The sequence below is a fragment of the Ursus maritimus genome, unplaced genomic scaffold (assembly GCF_017311325.1).
Source record: "Ursus maritimus isolate PB19 unplaced genomic scaffold, ASM1731132v1 scaffold_4, whole genome shotgun sequence".
Lineage (NCBI taxonomy): Eukaryota > Metazoa > Chordata > Mammalia > Carnivora > Ursidae > Ursus > Ursus maritimus.
In genome coordinates, this window is record NW_024426552.1 from 27661133 (window position 1) to 27683746 (window position 22614).

Sequence of the window (22614 nt, forward strand, 5' to 3'; positions counted from 1 at the left end):
AAAAAAAAAAAAAAAGAAAGAAAATCTTGGGGCAGAGGATTCAAGGAACTCACTTCTTCACATACCCTGTGGTTTTAGCAGCTTTCTACTCATTATAGTGTTCAAAGAGCCTCCAGAGACTGGAGATTACAATAAAGGTAAACTGAACCAAATACCTCACACATGGTTTGCTGGCAGAGTGATATTAGCAATGCACTTGTCTCCCTGCTTTATTCATTCAGTACAGATGAAATGCTGCTGAACCCTGGGAAAACATTCATATCCAGTTCCATGCAAAGCATCACATTAAAAATTTTTTCAACTGGAAACAGAAAATGAGCCTTTTGATGACATAGTGTCTGACACCAGCTTTTAAAAAGCTAAATAAAAGAAACTAATTTTTAGCAAAGAAAACAGTATCTTATATTGAAATACTTAAAAGTCATTTTGATAGAAAAGCATAGGCAAAGAAGACATGATTCCTTCCATTCTTTAATGTTTTCTATTACTCATTAATTCAGGGAGATAAATTTGGAAAGCAGTGTAAAACAACCACAAAAAGTGAAACAAATAATGAAAAAAAGACAGATATAAAATGTGCAAAACCACAGATTCCAGTAGATGAATGATTCTTAGTTTAAGCATATTTTGGATGTACCTGGACCACTGCTGAGATCACCATTGGTAAATCAAACAAAGGAAGCCTCAAAATATTAAACAAAGACATAGATGTGAACACTTTGGTGGCTGTTAAAATGTTTCCTTCATCCAATAAGAAATAGATGCCAAATGTCGCCAGGGACACCTGAAAAATAGAGATATGTTCCTTCCTTCAATTACTCCATGCTAACAACAGGATGAGCTAAGGTTCAAAAAATTAGGAGAAAAAATTTAAAACCTTTTTTATTGTTGTTTACCAAAATTCAGTACTATACAGTACTATTGCTGAAGAATATAAATGTTCAGTACACTAAGATATACAGACCATACAATTGTATATCTTAGACCATGGCATCCTTGAGACCATGTGGTCCAGCTCCCTTCTGTTGTAAGACACTGCGCTCTTACTAGAGTTACTTCTCCCATTTAAAATGTATACTAATTGGGACACCTGGGTGGCTCAGTGGGTTAAGCATCTGCCTTCAGCTCAGGTCACGATCCCAGGGTCTTGGAATTAAGTACTGCATTGGGGTCCTTGCTCTGCGGGGAACCTGCTTCTCCCTCTGCCTCCCACTTCCCCTGCTTGTGCGCGCTCTCTCTCTCTGACAAACAAATTTAAAAAATAAAATAAAATAAAATGTATACTAATTCATCTTTTTTTCAAGATGGAGTTATTATGTAAATTTATTTTCCAATGGTATGTGTATACATTCTGATTCATATGTAATGATTATGCTTTCTGTGAGTCATAAAATTAACTGAAGAAAGTATGAATAAATTATGGCTCATAACATTTATATTTACTCTTGTAAGTTTCATTTAGAAAAGACAGAAAAGTTCATATATGCATGAGATGTACTAACTATCATGGACCTAGGACTTATCGTCAGCAAATGCTTCTTGGACATTTTTACCAAAGAATTCCAAATGTATTTGTTAAAAATAAAAGATAACAAGATTTTATTTTATTTTATTTTAAAGATTTTATTTATTTATTTGACAGAGATAGAGACAGCCAGTGAGAGAGGGAACACAAGCAGGGGGAGTGGGAGAGGAAGAAGCAGGCTTCCAGTGGAGGAGCCTGATGTGGGGCTCGATCCCACAACGTTGGGATCATGCCCTGAGCTGAAGGCAGACACTTTAACCGGTGTGCCACCCAGGTGCCCCAATAACAAGATTTTAAATTACCAACAAGAGAGATATATGGAACTTTTCCTGACCCTATGACCATCGGGAATGGTAACTTTGATTAAAACTGATGCTTCAGTTCTATGTGGTTTTGTTATCCTTTGGTTTTCACTCATTGCTTCATACCTCAAAGCAATTTATACTCTAGTTTAATCAGCATGGGATTCCTAATGTTTACATGGTATGATAGAGAATGCCCTCCGTCCATATCAATTTGCCTCCAACTACGAATTCTGTAACTTTAAGGATGTTTCCCAAACTAGAATGGGCTTCCATTTCCTACTGTGAAATCAGAAAAGCAATGCCTTATTATTGCAAGAATGAAATAAGGCAATCTCTGTAACTTGTCTGGCATGCAGGAGAAACATTCAATAAATGTTAATTCTCTTTCTGACTCCACATAGGGTGTCTTTGGGTCTTGCCTAAGAGGGATTAATCACACAAATCAAGACATTCTAGAGCTGAAATGAAACTCAGAAATGCAGGTTATATTTTAAGAATAGAACAGCACATGTTTGATCTGTGAGAAATTTACAAAGAAGTAAAATTTTATTATGTGTAAAAAATACAGACCAATGAGAATGCATATATTTTCCTCTTCTTTAAAACTTCCATTCCCTAATCTATATAAATCGGTGACTGCATTTCTTGAAAATTTTATTTCAGATATAGAGGATTTCACTTTGGATACCTTAATTCCAGGTAATCTGGAGGTGAATCTGCAAACCAAATTTGAAAATCAAAACCAGAAATATTACACTCACTCACCAAGAATGGAATGCAAGTTAATGTCAGCATAGAAAATACAGCAAGATACCCAGACAATTTTTGGACTTCCAGTTCCTGTTCCCGAATTTCAATAATCTTCTTTTTATAAGAGGGTTCCCATGCATAAAGTTTAAGGATCTATAAAAGAGTCAGACAATGACTATTTGATAATCAATATCATAGAAAAAAAATAAAAGGATGCATACATGCAATTATACACACTATACCCCCCACACGCAGACAACTGTAAAAGTTAAAAAAAAAAAAAAAGATGGTCAATTCATAAAGTAAAATGCTCCTATATCCAGCAGAGCCAAAATATTCCCTTGAATTGTGTTTTTTTGGGGGATAGGTGGCTGGGAGAAGAAAATCATCATCTCTCTAGCCTTATGTCCTTCTTACCCACCAATAGCTTATTCCTGAGTCAGACTTGGGCAACATCTCAGCTCTTGGCATGAGCTCCACAGCAGTTTGTTTAGCTTAATCTTGGTACTCTTCCTGCTGGTCCAACTCACCTCAATTGACTCCCCATTTCTTCATAGCTATGCTCCTCTCTTTCTGGACTCCCAATTTCTTGAAAACTGATGGCGTGGGGCTTCAAGCCATTTTCAGAAAGGTGACTGGTGTTTTGAGATTGTAAATTGGAATATATATATTCCCACACATCCTCTTGGTTCTGTTTCTCTAGAGAACCCTAAAAATCTCTCACTGGCTCTGTGAACTTAGACATGATACTTAATTGATGGACACTTTGTTTCCTTGTTTGGAAATGAGAACGAGAAATTATTTTCTTGGGGTTCAATAAGAATTACATGAGGAAATAGATATAAAGTGATAAGTACAGTGTGTGATCCACAGAAAAGTTCACTAAATGGTAGCTATTATCATTATCAGAGAGAGGCTATGGCATCTGTTATCTTTACCCCAGGGATACTGACCACCCACACTTTGAAACTATGCTATATTCAACTTGCCTATACTTGGTCCTCTACCAGTATTCTAATGTATTCACTGCTGGGACTGCTATTTCGAATTTCAGACTTTGCTCAGATCTTTAGGAGATGTTCTTTTATTTTATTTACACTGTCCTAGTCCTTCTGATAATATCAATTTCCTTTTAAGAATATCAATATTTAAAACCTATAAACATATATTGGTGTACTTTTTATGAATACAGGGTTATCAATTAACCCACTGACAGTACAAGATGCATTTGGATCACATTACTTTGGGAGTGTATGATCTCATTACATAATCTCAGTTATTCAATAATTTAATTTGAGTTAAATTTCAGAGCTACTTAAGGCTATCCTTAATTTCAGATAAATAAATGAATATCAGCCTCTTTTCAGGATATCTTTTATCTAACAACGTCTTTCACTTTAATTTTCAATGCTGTGAAAGTTCTACACAGAACTTTTATTGATTCCTAAAGTGAATCAATGTGTACATATAATGGGCATATCCTATGTTTATAGTGATAGATACACCAGACAGAGGAAATTTCCTATGCAATTATCAATTCCAGAAGGAAATTCCACGTGGGCTTTGCAAATTTTGCCCTCTAGAAAAATCTGATAAGGCATAATCCAGGTGCAACAGGATTTGAAATTCTATCTATCTATCTATCTATCTATCTATCTATCTATCTATCTATCTATCTAAAAGTTCATGAGGTTGGTTTCACTGTTTTATCATACAGAAAATATTAATGGCATGGGTATAGCTTTTCTATGGAACAAATATTTATAACATATCTTTTGCAGAATAACATTTGTATGATCATTTCTATTCCACATAAAAGAACCTGAATGACATGTCATCACTTCCCCTGTATAAATCTGCCTTCACACTGATGATAATGTTATTGCCACTCTTGCCTGCGTCATTCCATTTCTTCCACCCAATCCCCTCAAACAAGTCACAGTTTGTGTCTTTTGGGATATTTGTGTTCAGTTGTTGGGTGAGAAACAAAAAGAAAACACCTGCATTTTATTTGGTTTTATTTAAATGCTATTTTAGCAATAAGAATTCCTATACATCTGAAATCTGATATACTCTGCCAACAATTTTATATACATATATAATTACTTTGATATTAACAATGAAAAAAATTCATTTATTGACTAACACTGCTATATTCTAAATAGTGAAATTAAAATCATATTCCTTGTATATTACCTTAATTCCATGTAAGATTTCATTGAGTAGTTTTATCTGTTTATCTTTGTTCTTCGTTTGGCTCTTCTATTTAAGGGGAAAAAAATGATAGCATATTTGACAAAGGTTGCTAATAATTTAACATATATGGCTACAGCTATTTTTAAAAAGACAGTCTATTCTCTCTATTTTATATAATATTTAGTTGAAAACCATCTTAAATTAAAATCACATAATATTATTCTGTTAATAATGTTAAAAATTAGTTATAAGTAGATATTTTAAAACTTAAAAGTAGTCAGCAGAAGAGTATAAGCAAGGTGTATATTTTACAAAATAATAGAAAATGCAATATTTGTTTAGATATAATTTGTTTCAAACTGAGTAATAAAATAACATCCATCTTCTATTAAAATGGGATAAAATTCCCCAAACTCTATCAATTATTTACATATAAAATACATATATAACAGAAGTATCACAGGAATAAAAAACAGGTCTGTATATTGTAAGTATACTATCTTGAGTGTTAATGCTTGTGATTAAAATGTGTATTTTCAAATATTGACTCTTTTTTGGCAAATCCTATGTAATTACTGTATATGTATTCAAATATTTAACATTTATTTTATACTTATCATTGCTTGGGTATTGCTTATTAAGGGTTTCTTCCAATAATATTGTCATAATTATGATATAAATAGTAATAAGTACAGTATTAGTATATCTAACAAAGTACACATTTACAAGTTAACATCCATAATATTATTTGTGTGATTAAAGGCATATTTTCTGCTTAGCATATTTGTACATAATATTGCAGTCTTTGAAAATTTTAGAGCCCTATATTAAGGTCCCCCAAATCTATTTCCATTCCTAAATATTTGAATTTAAATTATTTAAAATACAGAATTTTTTAAAAGCTAGTTTAAAAGTATTTATTAAAATTATAAACAAGCTTGTTATTCTAAATACTAGTGTGTTAGTAATTCATAATTCTTTCTAGTTATATAGTATTTTCTAGTTCTTATCTTTAAAGGCTAGTCATCTTTTCGGTAATTATTTGGTAATTAATCTGAATTTTAAAAATTTGGAAAAATATAAAAGAAGGTGTAAATCCTCATCACTTAAATGTATTAAAGTAGTAGTGAAAAATCTCCCCTCCTTCCATCTAATTCTGCTCTATAGGTAAACTTTTTTTTTTTTTTTTTTTTTTTTAAACATAGGCTCCACACTGGGTGTGGGGCTGAACTCACGACCCTGAGATCAAGGTCTGAGCTGAGATCAAGAGCTAGCGAGCTAAGTGCCTGAGCCACCCAGGCACCCCTATAGGGAACTATTCTTAAAAGATTGGTGCTCTATCTCTAGATTATTTCTATGCTTATACAAATTCACTTATATCTGTATCTATATAACTTCATTTATGCATCTCTATCACATCCACGTGCATTGGTATATTCACATTTTAAAAACTGGATTAAGGATATTTATGTACATACATACATACATATGTTTCTTTCTTTTTTCCCCTAATACACGACTGACACAGTTCCATGTCCATACATAGATATTATTAATCTTTGATCTATTTAAAATAATAAAATAGGTGTCATAAGCAATTGCATCTGTTGTTACTTTAACACATGAAACCATCTGTCTCTCCCCTGATGGTGTGCGTGGCTTTTCAGTGTAGTGAACTATGTCCTGTCTCTCCATTCCTACTGTACAGCAAAGTGCACACTGCCTGGCACATGGCAGATGTCAAAAAGTGTACTGATAGCAAGATGAATGACTGAATGTAAAGGAAGAATATTCAAATGAATTCAGTTAAGCACTTACTATCTACTTGCTGTATGAAGTCAGTCCTTGCTCACTGTAGCCCATTCTTCAGACAAAATGAGCATACCCTTACCTCCAGGCTGTGTGCACACTGTTCCTTTTGCTTAGTAAATCTTTTTCTCAGACATCCATAAATCTTTCCTTCAGACATCCACATGGATTCCTTCCTTACCCAGCTGATATACTGTTTCCTTCCGGAGGACTTTACTGCCTCTGTATGTGAAATGGTGCTCTTTGTTACTCTATCACCCTAGCCTAAGTTATATTTCTTCGCATACAAATTAACACCAGGCATTATATGTTCTTTATTTATTTCTTAATGCCTGTCTCCTTTTAATGAAAGCTAGAACTTATCAGTTCTCCTCACTGCTGTACTTCGGCACAGAACAGATGTCCAATCAATACTGGTTGAATGAATGAACGAATGATAAATCTGGATTATTTCCACATGTACAGAATTAACTAGATGGTTATTGTCAACTCCAGTCAGAAAACTCAGCTTCTGTTTAACACACGTAACACGAGGCTGTCTTTTTCTTACCTTTAGCTTTTTTACTCTAGTTGCAACTAAAGCATTTATTGGTATAACAAACACAAGGACTGCCACCCCTGCTAATACTGCTGGACCCAGCTCTTGCCAAAGAAGGGATACGGCCATCAGGATTTGAAAAGGGGCTGACCAGAGAAGATTGAGATTTGCGGTCAAGTCCATGAGCTGCTGGGCATCTGCTGACATCAAGTTAATAACTTCCCCAGTTGAAAACCTCTTTCGAGAAACATTAGATAAAAGTAGGGCCTGAAAAAAGAGAGGCGAAATATTTAAAGAGTTCTGTAGATCATGGGGCATCTTTATCGTCAAACAATAGTAACTTTCAATATCAATTTCCAATATATTTAGGAAAACCTACAAGATTATTTATATATTAGGATTATGAAATATTGAAACTTTTAAAAATGTTTTTAGATGAGGAGGTGCTTGGGTGGCTCAGTTGTTGAGCGTCTACCTTTGGCTCAGGGCGTGATCCCAGGGTGCTGAGATGAGCACCACATTGGGCTCCCTCCTCCGCTGGGAGCCTGCTTCTACCTCTCCCACTCCCCCTGCTTGTGTTCCCCCTCTCGCTGGCTGTCCCTCTCTCTCTCTGTCAAATAAATAAATAAATAAATCTTTTTAAAAAATGTTTTTATTTTTTATTTATTTTTTAAAGATTTTATTTATTTATTTGACAGAGAGAGACAGGCAGTGAGAGAGGGAACACAAGCAGGGGGAGTGGGAGAGGAAGAAGCAGGCTCCCAGCGGAGGAGCCTGATGTGGGGTTCGATCTCAGAACGCCGGGATCATGCCCTGAGCTGAAGGCAGATGCTTAACGACTGCGTCACCCAGGTGCCCCTAAAAAAATGTTTTTAGATGAGAAAGATACAATTACTGATCAAAACACATAGTTTTAAACTTTACTGCCTGCTGGTAGAGAGTAACATTTGGATTCCCAAGCAAATATGTTCACCAAGAACCCTCTATAACTTGTTGATTACAAAATTGCAAAAAGAAATCTATTCTAGGGGCACCTAGCTGGCTTAGTCAGGAGAGCCTGTGACTGTTGATCTCCAGGTCATGAATTCAAGCCCCACATTTGGCACAGAACTCACTTAAAAAAGTTTATTCTGGATTTCTAGTATCAAGATCCCCTCTATTTGTTGTCACCCCTATAATGCTAAGCCATCTAAATTTTATCAATACAACGTACATAAAATGATTCAATAAATATCTAATGAATGCTGATGAACAGTACTATGCTTGAAACCAGAAAATTTAAAAATGACACTGTCCCAATTCTCAAGAAGATTATAATTTGGTTGTGGAGCCCACCCTTCCACCCACATATACCTCCCACACAGGATGATCGTAAGCATAAAAATAGTTAGGAAGGGCCATGGGAATTTAGAGAGATAAAAATATTGGAAAGGCTTCTTGGAGCAGATGGAAATACATCTTTTCTTCCAAAGCTCAATTCTCACTTTCTGTGCACGTTATTTTAATATTTGTATATTGAATTCAACATTCTCAAGCTTAATTATTGGTAACTCTTACTAAGGGCTGATCTTAGGAATTCATTTGTTAAATTCTCCTCCCATTAAAATTCCCAGTGAAATGCATAAATAGTCATAGTAGTGGAGAATTGTTGTGTACTGGAAGTCAGGCAAAAGTCCATCTATATGCAAGAATTTTAAGGAATTTCCACTACGTTGATTTAAAGAGACAGGATAAAGAGGTGGAACTAACAAGAGTAAATGTGATACAGGAGGCACTCAAAGTCTGTTTTTTCAATAAATGAATAATATGAAGCCTCCCCAAAAAAGGCCCATGTGGAAAATAAGTAATCAGGGCCTTCAGTGGACCTCTTCTAACATTCCCAAGCTTAAAGCAGGAGGGCTTCAGGCAAAGGGGGAGACCACAGGGCCCACCGGAGGGACTGCACAGCCCTGGGAGGTTCACAAGGTCCCAGGATCCCCCGGCCCTATGGCTACTGCAGTGTTCAATCCTCATTTACATTTCTACACAGTCGATTAGAAACGTTTCTGTTACTAGTTACTAATACTAACTAGTAACTAGTAACAGTTACTAGTAAGGGGGGGGACAGTTGTGCTGATGATGAAACAGAATGACCACTACTGCCACAAGAGAAAAAAAAGGGAAAGATACTAGTCACTACAGCAGTTAAGCTTTAGCCATGTCTCCTCCAAAGGTAGCTCTTTAACCTCCTCCTGATTCGTTATTGACTGCCTCATGTGGCCAAGCGAAACAATGGAAATCCAAGCACTGGAACTCTCATTTCATTAAGTCTAACATTTCTTCAGATAGGTCCATTGATCTCTAATAGAATCCACCAGCAACTTATAATTATAAACAAATATATTTTCTCTCACACTTCTAGAAAGAAAAGATAAATAGTATTTAGTATTTATGAAAATATTAGCAGACTGAATGGTTCAAAGTAGCTAAATTATCCAAGGAATGAAACAAGTGACCTCCTATTGGAAAAAGCATATCACAAGAAATGTGAGAAATATATGAATATCTCTTTGCAATCTTTATAGTGAAAGAACATGCTATCCATTAAAAATGAGTAAGAATAGAAAAATTACTTCAAATTGGAAGCACAATGGTCAAATTTTTAAAAAATGTAATGGGGGACACCAAAAGTACAAATGAGTAATACAACAAATGGAATTCTTTTTTTTTTTTTTTTTTAGATTTTATTTATTTATTTGGGAGAGAAAGAAAGAGAGAGAGAGAGAGAGAGAGAGAGAGCATGAGACGGGAGAGGGTCAGAGGGAGAAGCAGACTCCCTGCTGAGCAGGGAGCCCAGTGCAGGACTGGATCCTGGGACTTGATCCTGGGACTCCAGGATCATGACCTGAGCCAAAAGCAGTTGCTTAACCAACTGAACCACCCAGGCACCCCCAATGGAATTCTTAAAACTGTGAGTACATATGTTCAAAAACTTTTCCCAGAAATTAGAGAAAACTTTTTTAAAATGAAATGATTTTTTAAAAAGATTTAAGGTATGGAGAAGTTTCAGGAAATCACAAACATGCATACACACAAAATATAAATATATACACATTTATGTATATATTACATAAACATATTAATACAAATATTAATATATTTACATTTCTTTATAAATTCAGAGTAATGAATAACACAACTTCTAGAGCAGAATGCCTGGGTCCCAGGGCCAACTACTCTGTTTCATAACTCTTTGACTATGGGTAAGTTACTCATTGTTCTGAGTTTAAGTTTCCTTAAGTATATGTATACATAGACACATATGAGCATCATGTCTACAGCTACCTCTATATCCACAACTGACTGTGTATCTATTTCTATGCACATAATAGCGCTTAAAACAGAGTGCAACACATATATGTTAATGTGTGTTTATTATATATGTGTATTATATATATACATAAAACATAACACAATTACTTTACAAATAAAGAATGAGAAGAAATAATTAAAGAAAAAGATAGAAGACAATCTCTCTGAATGAGGGAAAGATTTCAAACCAAAAGCAGTCAGGAAGTAGCAGTCTAATTAGAAAGCAGTATACTTCCTCTTACCCTGATGAAATTTGTAAATTCAATAACGTTAGAGTTATCCTTAAAAAGAAATACTTACAAGCACCCAAACACAGAAAAATCAAACAAAATAGGTTATCCTAAAATGGCAGGTAAGAGGTGGAGGTTGGCAACAACTTTACCTGTCATACCTACTGTCAGAAGACAATGTTGCAATGGTTGTAAAGAATGTTGGAAAAGGTACTTTGATATGTATTGAGTGAACCATATGTATTATGAGTGAAGATGGTAAGCAAGGTGGAAAGCAAAAGAGGGAAAAAATGATAACAGTAGGGGAAAAGTTTAATTTATATATGTAGGTTTCTGCTATGCATTTAAATTTGTTTATATGTAAGAATAAATGTACTTAAAAATAAAATCATTATTTTTTTAAGATTTTATTTCTTTATTTGAGAGAGAAAGAACATGAGCAGGAGGAGGGGCGGAGGAAGAAGCAGACTCCCCGCTGAGTAGGGCCTTAATTCCAGGGCCCTGGGATCATGACCTGAACTAAAGGCAGGTACTTAATGGACTGAGCCACACAGACACCCCTCAAGCAGATTAAATACAAAAAAAAAAAAAAAAAAAAAAAAAAATCATAAAGAAATCATATAATAATGTATTTTCTCAGTATGTTTGGTCATGATATATTCTGAAGTAAATAACAGATTATAAAACAGTGTATTACAAATATATATGTATGCATGTAAAATAAATGTGAGGGGAAAATATACCAATGCTTATCTTTGCAATCTAGAATTAGGAGTGGCTGTCATTTTCTCTTTCCTATTTTATGCATTACACATATTTTCTTCAACATACAAATGAATTTTTCTTTAAAAATTAATTGCTTTCAAGATATTAAGGAAAAGACTAAAGGAGACTCTAAAATTGGATGTTGTTCTGCATGGCATTTTTAACATCAGGAGCCCTGATTTCTCTTTCAATATTTTTTTCTGCCAAATAAACTTTCACATTTCTGTAAGGGACAAAATTTACAAGCCATGAAGGGGAATTAATTACCACTTACTGCTAAATTATATAATCTAAACTGCCTCTTTGTTATATGAAACAATTTGGAAAAATACTGCAATATGACACCACAATTATACCGGATGATGCAACATGTTCTAGAATTGTCTGGTAAGAAGTATTTAAAGAGATAAAAGAGAAAAAGCCAGAGTGAGGTTAAAAAAACAAAACAGGGGTGCCTGGGTGGCTCAGTCTAACGTTAAGCATCTGCCTTCGGTTCAGGGCATGATCCCAGTGTTCTGGGATCGAGCCTCATATCAGGCTCCTCCGCTGGGAGCCTGCTTCTTCCTCTCCCACTCCCCTAGCTTGTGTTCCCTCTCTCGCTGGCTGTCTCTATCTCTGTCAAATAAATAAATAAAATCTTTTAAAAAATAAACTGTAAAATCTAAAACCGTATAAAAAGTTGGGAGTTTATAAATACTCTTCAATCAAAATGAAAATTAACCCATTTTCATTTACAATTATATTGTAATCACAATCACTTTCACAAAACTCTCTTATTTTTAAATTCCATCCGATTTTGAGATTTCTTTTCTAGAATATTTTCTTTACCTCGTCTACACACACACACACACACACACACACACTCAACACACAGCACAACTCTGTGACTTACCACTTTCTAAAACATCATTGATTTCATTTACTGAATTATATCCCAACAAGACCCAGATGAGCCATGCAGGACTCCAGCCTCAAAAACCTCTCTTATTGATTGGAAATATCTTGATTATCCCTGAACTCAATTCATTAATATCTCACTTTATTATCTGATGATGAAATATGTTTGCAATTTTACATTCTCCCTCTTATAAATTTGTTTCTTTCTAGACTCACTGTCATGGTCCCAGTTCATATTTTTATTTCCAGACCTACTGAAATAGTTCTAAGGTACTCCTTATTTCCAGCCCTATCTATTTTCATTACTTTCTCCTGATCATCCTCTGCCCTATGGCTCAAATGAGTCCCAGTTTCCTCTAGAATTAAAGTCCATTTTTACAATGTATCAAGTTTCTGAAAAAAGAGTTGCAATACCTTCTGTTTTACCATCCTACCCTTCCCCACCATCCTACTCATAAAAATATTATCTCTAGCTAAATTGATCTACTCATCATTTTCTGAGCAAGCCATGTACTCATTTGTGTACTCCCTCCCACAATATATTTCCAACAGTAGAGTCTTTGCCTCATGCAATTCATCCTCCAGACTTAAATCATGCAATATTATGCAATATTAACCATGACATCTTCCTGGCCATCCTAGCTGTAAGTCATAGAAATCACATAATTTAGACCTGGACAAGGGTCCTAAAAATTCCTCACCCAGTGATTCTAGACCAACAGTTACTATACTTCTAAAGAGATATTGTGTACCTAAAGGTGGACCCTCATAACATTTATAAGAACTCATTCTTCTTCAGTTCCTCTGTATGCACAAAAGTCTGCCAGGATTCTCTTTCTGACTCTAAGTGCAGGATTTGGATTCTGCGTCTCCTCTTCCTGACTACACTTAAATGTTTCCATTTTTTTTAATTTACTAAATTTTATTAATTTTCTTGCATTTTATAATTATCACAATTAAGGTTAAGAACAAATCTTTAAACTACAAATACAGCCAGTTTAGACACTGCACTACTGTCCAATAATGGTAGCCACTAGCTATGTGTTGTTATTGAATTTAATTAAAATTAAAAATTCACTTCCTTAGTCTTACAAGCCAGAATTCAAGGGCTCAATAGTCATATGTGATTAGTGGCTGCCAAACTGGATAGTGTGGATGTAGTACTTTTGTTTTGTTAAAAAATGTTTTAGAAGTCGGGAAGTTTTTAATTTATTTTGCTTTATTTTACTTTATTTCATTTTTTTCCCCCAGATACCTTCTTCAATATAAGACAATACTTTGGTCTCCAACTCAAATCTTTTCTCTCTGTCAGCATCCCATGCTCCAAATCTCTCCTGTTTTTCCTCCCCGCCTTTTTTAAAAATTGTGATATATTTAATTGACATATATTAGTTTCAGGTGTATAACAAAATTATTCGATATTTGTATACATTGCAAAATGATCAACACAAGTCTAGTTAACATACATCACCACACACAGTTACAAAAGTTTTATTTCTTGTGATTAGAACTTTTAAGATCTATTCTCTTGGCAGCTTTCAAATACACAATACGGTATTTTTTTTTAAGGATTTTATTTATTTATTTGAGAGCGAGAGAGAAAGCACAAGCAGGGAGAGAGGCAGAGGGAGAGAGAAAGGGAGAAGCTGAATCCCTGCTGATCAGGGAGCCTGATGCAGGGCTCGATCCCAGGACCCCCGGCTCACGACCTGAGCTGAAGGCAGATGCTTAACCGACTGAGCCACCCAAGTGCCCATCACAATATGGTATTATTAACTATAATTGCATGTTGTACAATACATCATGACATTTATTTCTTAGCCAGAAGTTTTGTACCTTCTGATCACCTTTACCCATTTTTAAAATCACAAAAATTCTACTGGACAGTGGTGGAATGCCCCCCAGACTGCCCATATTAAACCCAGGACTAACTGATGCTGCTTTTGAAGCATATACTGTTTCTTAGTCCTCAAGAATTGTCATGGGGCCTGTACCTGTGAGCTAAGCGGTAACAAAAGCTGAGCTTGGAGACTCATGAACTCTTAAAGTAATCAAGTGGAATGGGGTCCATGTTTTTCCCACAAACCTTAAAAAATGATATTCCTTGAACTTTATTCCAAACTAGCAGAAGTCACGTGGATGGATAGAAAACAAGAAAGTCCTAACATCTCACTTCCTCACCAAGAAAAGGGTCTGAGACCATGTTTACCTCACTCTAATAGTAAGTCCCTGATGAACAGAGCCAATGTCAGATTAATATGGGTTATCTATGAGAGCCATTTTGGATATTGAAGGTATCTAAATATGATGAAGATCAGAATTCTACAACCTCTAAAGAGAATGGAAATCTACCCCAGTTAGTCCCACAGAGATAGACTCTCTGGAAAGTGAGTATAGGATAGAAGACTCAGAAAAAAGGCCAGCCTTACATCACTGCCACCTGCACATGCTATCTCAGTGCATTGATACAGGTTATAACAACACAGGTTATGTCTTCTGCTGCTGGTTTGATGGACTTGGCATTAAATCGTAACCCATACAGCAAGCTCTACTGGGCTAGCTTGATTGCTATACTCCTTTGATTCTGAGTGCTCTTTGTTCTTAAATAATCTCTCTAAGGAGAGTCAGTGTCACCTCTTCCATTTTTATCTCTGGGGTCTCTCTGCCCTTGTAACAGACTCACCCACAATGCTTGATTTTCTTTTTTTATTTGACAGCTTCTTCTAATTTCTACTGCAGTCTGCTCTTTTATATTTGTAAACCCATCCAAATCCTATTCCCAAAATCCAGTGCTTTAATGACTGAATGAAATCCTGTTCCATATGGACTATAAATCAAAAACAAGTGTTAACATTTAAACTGATTCCTAGACTCTTTGATATCCTTCCTCCATATTAGGATTGGTCGAATTTACAGCCTCTAGAATTATGGCCATAGCAGTCATGTCCCTGCATTTGGACTAAGACCATTCCATACCCCCATTTTGGCCCAATATGGCCAAATGGCCTATAAGCTTTATGCCCAGCTCAGCCCAAATTATAATACTTCCTTCCACTAATACAAATTCTACACCTTTCCCAAAGACCATTTCAAGTCTTCCTTTCTATGTGAAACCTTCTTTAACTGCACACAATCACTGCAGATTTCCTGCTCATCTGACCTCTTATAAAACCTGCATTTAGTTCCACACATTTATTATGTATGCTAATAATTCCCCCCCAATTTCTTGAAGGCAGTGGCTCATTTATTCATTTACTCAGTCATCCAACTTTTATAAAAATGTATAAAAGTCACTCTCCCAGATGATAAAGGTACAACAGGTAAATAGGTTTCTATTCCAAATCTTAAAGAGCCCACAATTTACAGAAGAGTACAGAGCAAGAATGCAAAATACACTTGAATTGAATAACTCAGGTGAATGGGAAGGAAGAAACTCTTTAATTGTTTATAATTATGATGTAAGTAAAAGGCTCCGGATGGTAAAGAGGTGGTATTTAAAATTGCATTTTCAAGAAAGAACAAATTAAACTTCAGCGTTATCACAGGTATAAGGATCAGCCAGGTTGTTCTGGAGGGTGGGTGGGTGCAGAGACAGGGCTCAGAATGAAGAGAAGCAGATACTGATTGTCTAGAGAAAGATGACTTTGTGGCATGAGTAAGTGAAGTAGAGTGAGCAGAGGAAGAAGAAAAAAGTAGTATGCAGAATGAAAATGATCATGAAAAGAAGAAACTTTATTGATACATAAACATAGACAACCATGAAAACATTCATTGCCATTCACTTTGGGAGGCGGAGTTCAGTGACAGTGACACCACAGTGGACAGAATCCAGCATCTAGTTTCATGGATTAGGGCTCCCCGGAAGTTGCAGGGGCTGGAAGGACTACAGAGAGTCCTATAGAGAAATTAATACAACCACTATCAATAAGCCAAAGTTCTTTCAAAGCAAAACAAATGTACACTCAAAGGGCACCCTGGGAACATTTTAACATACTGTCCTATTTTAAAGTATGGAAGGAAAGAATCCATTTAGAAATTGAGAATTCCTTAATTTTTTACCTTTTTATAGATGAGTCCAATTACGGCCGTCTTAATTTTTGCTGAAGTGAGCATGTTAAAACGTTGGTATTGCTGAAGGATCAAAGTTTGCAAAAAGACTACAACAAAAAGTGCCAAAGCATAACCATAGCCACTCCATCCAAAATCTGGGCGATGTTCAAAGAAAATGATCATTTGCCTGAACGTCAGACAGAAATTGAGAAAGGGGAAGCAATGTTAAACATCTAAAGTAGTAAATGCTTATAAGAGTTAAGTGTTGTCAAAATGTTACACACATGCATATGTTTACCAGCTCTTTTTCTCATCTTGACCAATTTGGCCTCTTCCCCCCGTTTATTTTTAATTCAAGTATTAAATAATAAACAGAATCAACAGTTACTTTCAGAGACTTTTGAGTACGAGGTTAATTTCTAGTTTTCATATGGAAATCTCACCAACTAACTGTTCTGGTCTAACTTCATCATGCAAGTTGAAACACAAAGACCTTTAAGGCCTCTTTTTTTATCATAATCATGAATTCTGTTAAATATAGTAAAACGTGACAATTAGAACGTTAAGTAGTGAATCTCTCAAAATGGCACATGGTTTTTTTTCAAAGGCCTGAGTTATATCTCACGTCTTATTACTTTTATTCATATCCAGTTTCTCTCTACTCTGTCTTCCCTTATGTAATTCCTCTTAAGTTTGGTGACAGCATGGACATGATGATTATGGTCAACGCTGGGCTACAGCTAGACAATGGGGATGGTTCTAATCATAGCTCTCTTGGTTGCTTATTGCCCTTCAACCGTAAACACTGGTTAAAACTCCAAATGCCTTATGTCATTGTTAATAACATTATATAGGTGCTCTCAAGCTTTTTTAAACTGCATCTGTGTGACTAATAATAATAATTTAAAAAGTCTACTTTTACATATACTCTACGTCATGGTGAAAACAACTTGGATATATTCTCTCAGATACTACAGATTAATATGTCATTTATTTAGCAGGCTCAATTCTTGGTTGATTTAAGTAGTTCCTAATATTTTATAGATAAAAAGTATAATATTAGATGTTTTAGAAATGTGCATTTTTTTTTTTACCCTGAGTTCTGGAGATGCAGAAATGTGCTTGTTACTATCAATAGCCATTTGAGTTAACTTAAGGTTATAACCAGAAGGAAGCCATGTGTAATTAGGTAGGACTATACTTTAATCTTTTTAAGATCATTTACTTTAAAAACTCATTCTTTATGTGAGTTTATGTTTTTAAAGTTTACATTTTTAAAAAATACAAAATTAATGTCTAACACTTGATCTATTTTATTTGCAGCTTGGACAACTTATGGGTGAAAACATTAAAAGCAATTTGTGTTTCCCGAATTGCTTTACAAACCAAGTACTTCAAAAGATTAACTTTATTGGAATTGGACTTTGGAATCAAATATATACCAGTGTTTCTAAAATTACTATTAAAACCTCTAGTCACTGAAAATTATTTGGAGCATTGTGCATTCTCAGTGACACTATTAAATTATACCACAACTCACCTAGATGAAATAATAGGAAGTTCTGTATTTCTTAGTGGATCTCTATCAGTTGCCATCCATTGGGACACCACATTATTTTTACAAGAGCAAATTACTAAATGTCTTCTTGGTCTATGAATTAAATTTCCTGAAAGAGGTGCACTTTTCTTCTTATTGTGGATGTATCTACCAATTAGACTTCTTTCCTTTCTCATAAAATCAAACAACTAGATGACTATCAACAGGTACCATAGTGGTTCTACACATATAAATCAGAAAGTATTAAAAATAATCTATGAGCAAGACATGGTGCAGACCATACAACCAAATTCATCATATCAGATATGAATACTCATTGGTCTGACTAATATTATAATAAAATTCATAGAAAGGGGGAAAAAGAGTAAGCATAATGATCAAGAAACATTTCTTCTAATAGTAAGTTAATGAAAGTATTATTTTTATATGTTTGATTATTACACATATGAGTCATAATAACACAACAGTGTATTCTCATCCTTAAAGATAGTAGTCTCTAGTAATTTCCCTTTTCAAAAGAAAAAATACAGGTCTCAAAATCAGCTTATAAAATTAGCTCCCCCAGACTTAGATTATGATCATATAAACTCATAAAATTATTTCTTCATGTTTTAAGTTTTTATTTAAATTCTAGTTAACATATAGTTAAACCCATAAAATTCTTTCTGATCACTTATTCCTCAATGTGGAAATATTAAAGCTATTCAGCTACTCTAGAATGAGAATTTCTTGAAAAATTGTAGACAATTACTCACTCAATCTTTCTGGATTGGCTAGATGACTGTCAGGGATCCCCAAGGCTACTCCCTAGTTAAATGATTCATTAGAAAGACTTATAACAGTCAGCATCTAGTTACACTAATGACTATGATTTATTATTTGAAAGGATACAAAAAAAAAAAAATCAGCAAAGAGAAAAGGTACATGGGCCCAGGAGAAAACAGACACAAGCTTCCAAAAGTCCTCTCTCAGTAGGGTCATACAAAACACACTTAATCATCCCAACAACTAGTTGTGGCAACAGACATGAAATATTGTCTACCTGATAAGCTCATTAGAGATCCAGCATCCAAGGCACCGTCTTCCTAACATATACCAAAATTCCAAACTTCTAGAAGGAAAGTGGGTATTCAGCATGAACCATACTGATTGTTAAGTACTTTGGACATATTGAGCCACTCTTAACAGTTACGGTAGCAGGAACCCTCCTGAAATGCAAGTTCTAGGTGCCAACCAAAAGTCACCCCTGTAAGCTGCCCAAAGGACAGCAGTCAGTCAGTTCATTCCTTCCTGCAAAATGGCTAAAATGTATTTCAAATTTAGCAAGTCCAAAAGGACAGCCCACTTCCTACTCTATTCCTTCCTGAGCTTCTACATCTCAGTAAATGGTGCCTCATGTACCCTGTGACGTCAACAAAAAGCTCTGAAGGCATCCTTGATTCCTCTCTTCTCTCAACCTATGGTCAATCCATTAGTATATTATGTTGACTCTACCTTTAAAATAGAGGCAGAATCGGACTCTGAGTTATCACCTTCACTGATAAAACCTAGTTGAGGCCACCACTGATCTTTACCTTTCTCCATCTTCCAACTAGTGATACTTCTACTTTTGCTCCTCTTTACATTATTTTCCAAATAGCAGCAGAGTGATCCCCGTAAAAGTTAAGTCTAATCATATCAATTCCTATTCAAAATCTTCCAAAGTTTTCCCTTTTAACACAGAATAAAAGCCAATATCCATATCACATTCCATAAGCCCCTTTAAAATCTTTTTCATGCCCAGACCTTTCTAACCTCAATCATACCACATTTCTTCCCAGCTTCTGTGCTCTAGCCTCACCTACCTTCTGTGGGTCCTCAAAGACACCAAGCATGCACCTGCCTGGTGGTTTCTACCCTTCCTGTTCTTCCTATTTGCAATGGATATGGCCTTGGCTTCTTCCCTTACTTCGTTTAAGACTTTTTTCAAATGTCACCTTACCACCAACGACTTCCCTAACCTCCTTAAATAGAACAGCACTTCCATCTCCCCAGAGTGGCATTTCTAATCCCCTTCCTTTATGTATTTTTTTTTCCTTAACACTGGTTATTTCTTAATATCATTCATATTTATTCATCTGTTTACTATTTATCTCATCCCTCTAAATGTCATCAGAGCAGGGACTTTTTGATTTTTGTCTATCCCCAGGGTCTATCAAGAAGAGTGGTATGTAGTAGGTGCTCAATAAATATTGGATAAATACATGCCTGGATATTATCTAGGGTTCAAGTAACTAAGCATTAATTCTGTTTTCATGAATTACATAGTTCTTAAAATAGTTCCAAAGGTTTCTTGTAGCTTAAGTACCTAATTAAATAGTTCTCCAACAACCTGGAAATGTATTCAATACAAAAATATTATCATAGATTAATTTAAAAAAACTTGTGTTTCTTTCATATAAGAGGTAGGGCAATGTCTTCTTGAAGAAGGTGCCACAGAGTCAAGGTCCCAATTTCATTGTCTGGCTATAAATCATCGCATATAGATATTAAAGAAATATCAAGGAAATTCTTCTAACATTGTCTCTCTATGTATACATCTGTATATATACATATATACATACACATTTACATATATGTGTATACACACATACACACACACACATTTATATTTATTTATGTTTATATATTACTACCCTGGCTGAAAAAGTTCAACTCCCAAAAGGCCACAGCTAAGAAAAATAGTAAGGGTATGTATCATTTTATTTTCTAAATATATATTCAAGACAGACCTCCTAGCTTTTAATTATAACTCTGGCAGGTTCTAGCTATGTGAACTTAGGCAAATTACTTAAACCTTTGTTTCTGCATCGTGATAATGATTGTACTAATATTTCCTATCTCATAGGACTGTTGTAAAGATTAAATAAGATAATTAATATAAAGATTTTAGAACAGTGTTTAGTATATGTTTGACTTCAGTAAATACTGACTATATTACCATCATTCACATTTGTATTATAGCAAAGCTAACAGAATGTTCATATCCTAAATAAAACTTGCAATAAGGACCTTCGCTACTCTTTTTTAGTAAAACTTTTAGAGCGGAACCACTTGCTTAGCATTTACCTGTGAGAAGATAAAAAACCAAAAAACAAAACAAATAAAACCACAAGACTACAACTTACTTCATTATGAGTGGGCTAGTGAAGGACAAAATATCAGCAAACACTTTGAATAAAGCAACCTGAATCAGCACAAACTTAAAGGTATTCCACAATGCATAGACCAGAGATGGTTTCCTGGCATGTGCCTCTTTATGAAAGGATGCCTACATAATGAAAGAAAATAAGAAACAATGAGAAAATTGGACAGAGCTAATAGAAGTAAAAAATGAAATATATATATAAACTAACCATAAAATTAGTAATGTACTCCAAAAATAATAAGGTAAGAAGAAAGGGATAAATTCAGTTAAACTTGAAAATATGACCTGTATCATTGGGATGTCTCCAGACCACCTGGTATTATTTACACCATGTGGTATAAATGGGCAAGAGAAACAGTCATATTTTATTACTTCTGTGAATGTTGAAACTGTTTCATTAATGTAATTAATTAATATAAATACAGTTTTATCTTCAAATTATATTTCTTTTTGAGAGTTCTAAAGAGGACATATACTGTGTGTATACATGACACGAAATAGATATGGAGTACCTGTCCCTGCCCCATTAACTTTGGTCTTGGTCACCATATTACTAACTTGGACCAACAGATATGAGGCCATAGGGAGATACAGAAACCATCTTTGCCACAATAGTTGAGCAAAAGATACTGGTGAAATGCCAAAGATAACACATTGTTCCTGATATTAAAAGGAGGGGTTGCTGAATAATTTGATGACAGAAATTAGTTGCAATAACAACCAAATGTACTTATGAAAATGGCTGTCATCTCACATATTTTAGGGACTTTCTAAATTAATAATAATTATATCTCCTGTTTGGAAGAAGCTCTTTCTAGTTTTAGGTAGTAATTAGGTGCTTAGGATTTAAGCTTTACCTTTACTTTTTGCCTCTCTTGATTCCTTAAAACCTCCTTCCTCCATTGTTTTTCAAAGATGGGACACACAACATAGGAAGAATCACTTTCATTCAGTTCAAAAAGATCCTCTCTTTCCAAAGGTTTCTTATAGCCTAAAACAATTATTCTAAAAATGAAAGAGTAAGATAAACAATTCAGCAAAATCAATAATCAAGTTAAAAATATATTTTTTTAAGATTTTATTTATTATTTATTTATTTGACAGAGATAGAGACAGCTGGGGAGAGAGGGAACACAAGCAGGGGGAGTGGGAGAGGAGGAAGCAGGCTCATAGCGGAGGAGCCTGATGTGGGGCTCGATCCCATAACGCGGGGATCACGCCCTGAGCCAAAGGCAGATGCTTAACCGCTGTGCCACCCAGGCGCCCCTAAAAATAATTTTGCATGCACTTATCTTATTCTCTGATTTATAAATTATTTTTTTAATCAAGATGCAATGACTAGATTGTATTTTGAAAAATCATACAACATATCCTGCAGTTCAATAATGTGCAAAAATCATTTGTAGCTTTTAGAAGAATTATTCGGACATCCAATTATTCAGTGAAACACTAA

At 34.9% G+C, this 22614-nt stretch overlaps 1 protein-coding gene across 1 annotated transcript in view; it reads right to left on the reverse strand.

The window, feature by feature from the left end:
* LOC103673037 (multidrug resistance-associated protein 1) overlaps positions 1–22614 on the reverse strand; it is an 85635-nt gene that overhangs the window by 51224 nt on the left and 11797 nt on the right. The window contains exons 3-9 of the mRNA XM_008701738.2: positions 22019–22166; positions 21142–21284; positions 16426–16603; positions 7136–7390; positions 4777–4842; positions 2596–2733; positions 638–784 (exon numbers count right to left, since the gene is read on the reverse strand). Coding sequence (XP_008699960.1) covers positions 638–784; positions 2596–2733; positions 4777–4842; positions 7136–7390; positions 16426–16603; positions 21142–21284; positions 22019–22166 — 1075 coding nt within the window. The remainder of the gene's footprint in view (positions 1–637; positions 785–2595; positions 2734–4776; positions 4843–7135; positions 7391–16425; positions 16604–21141; positions 21285–22018; positions 22167–22614) is intronic.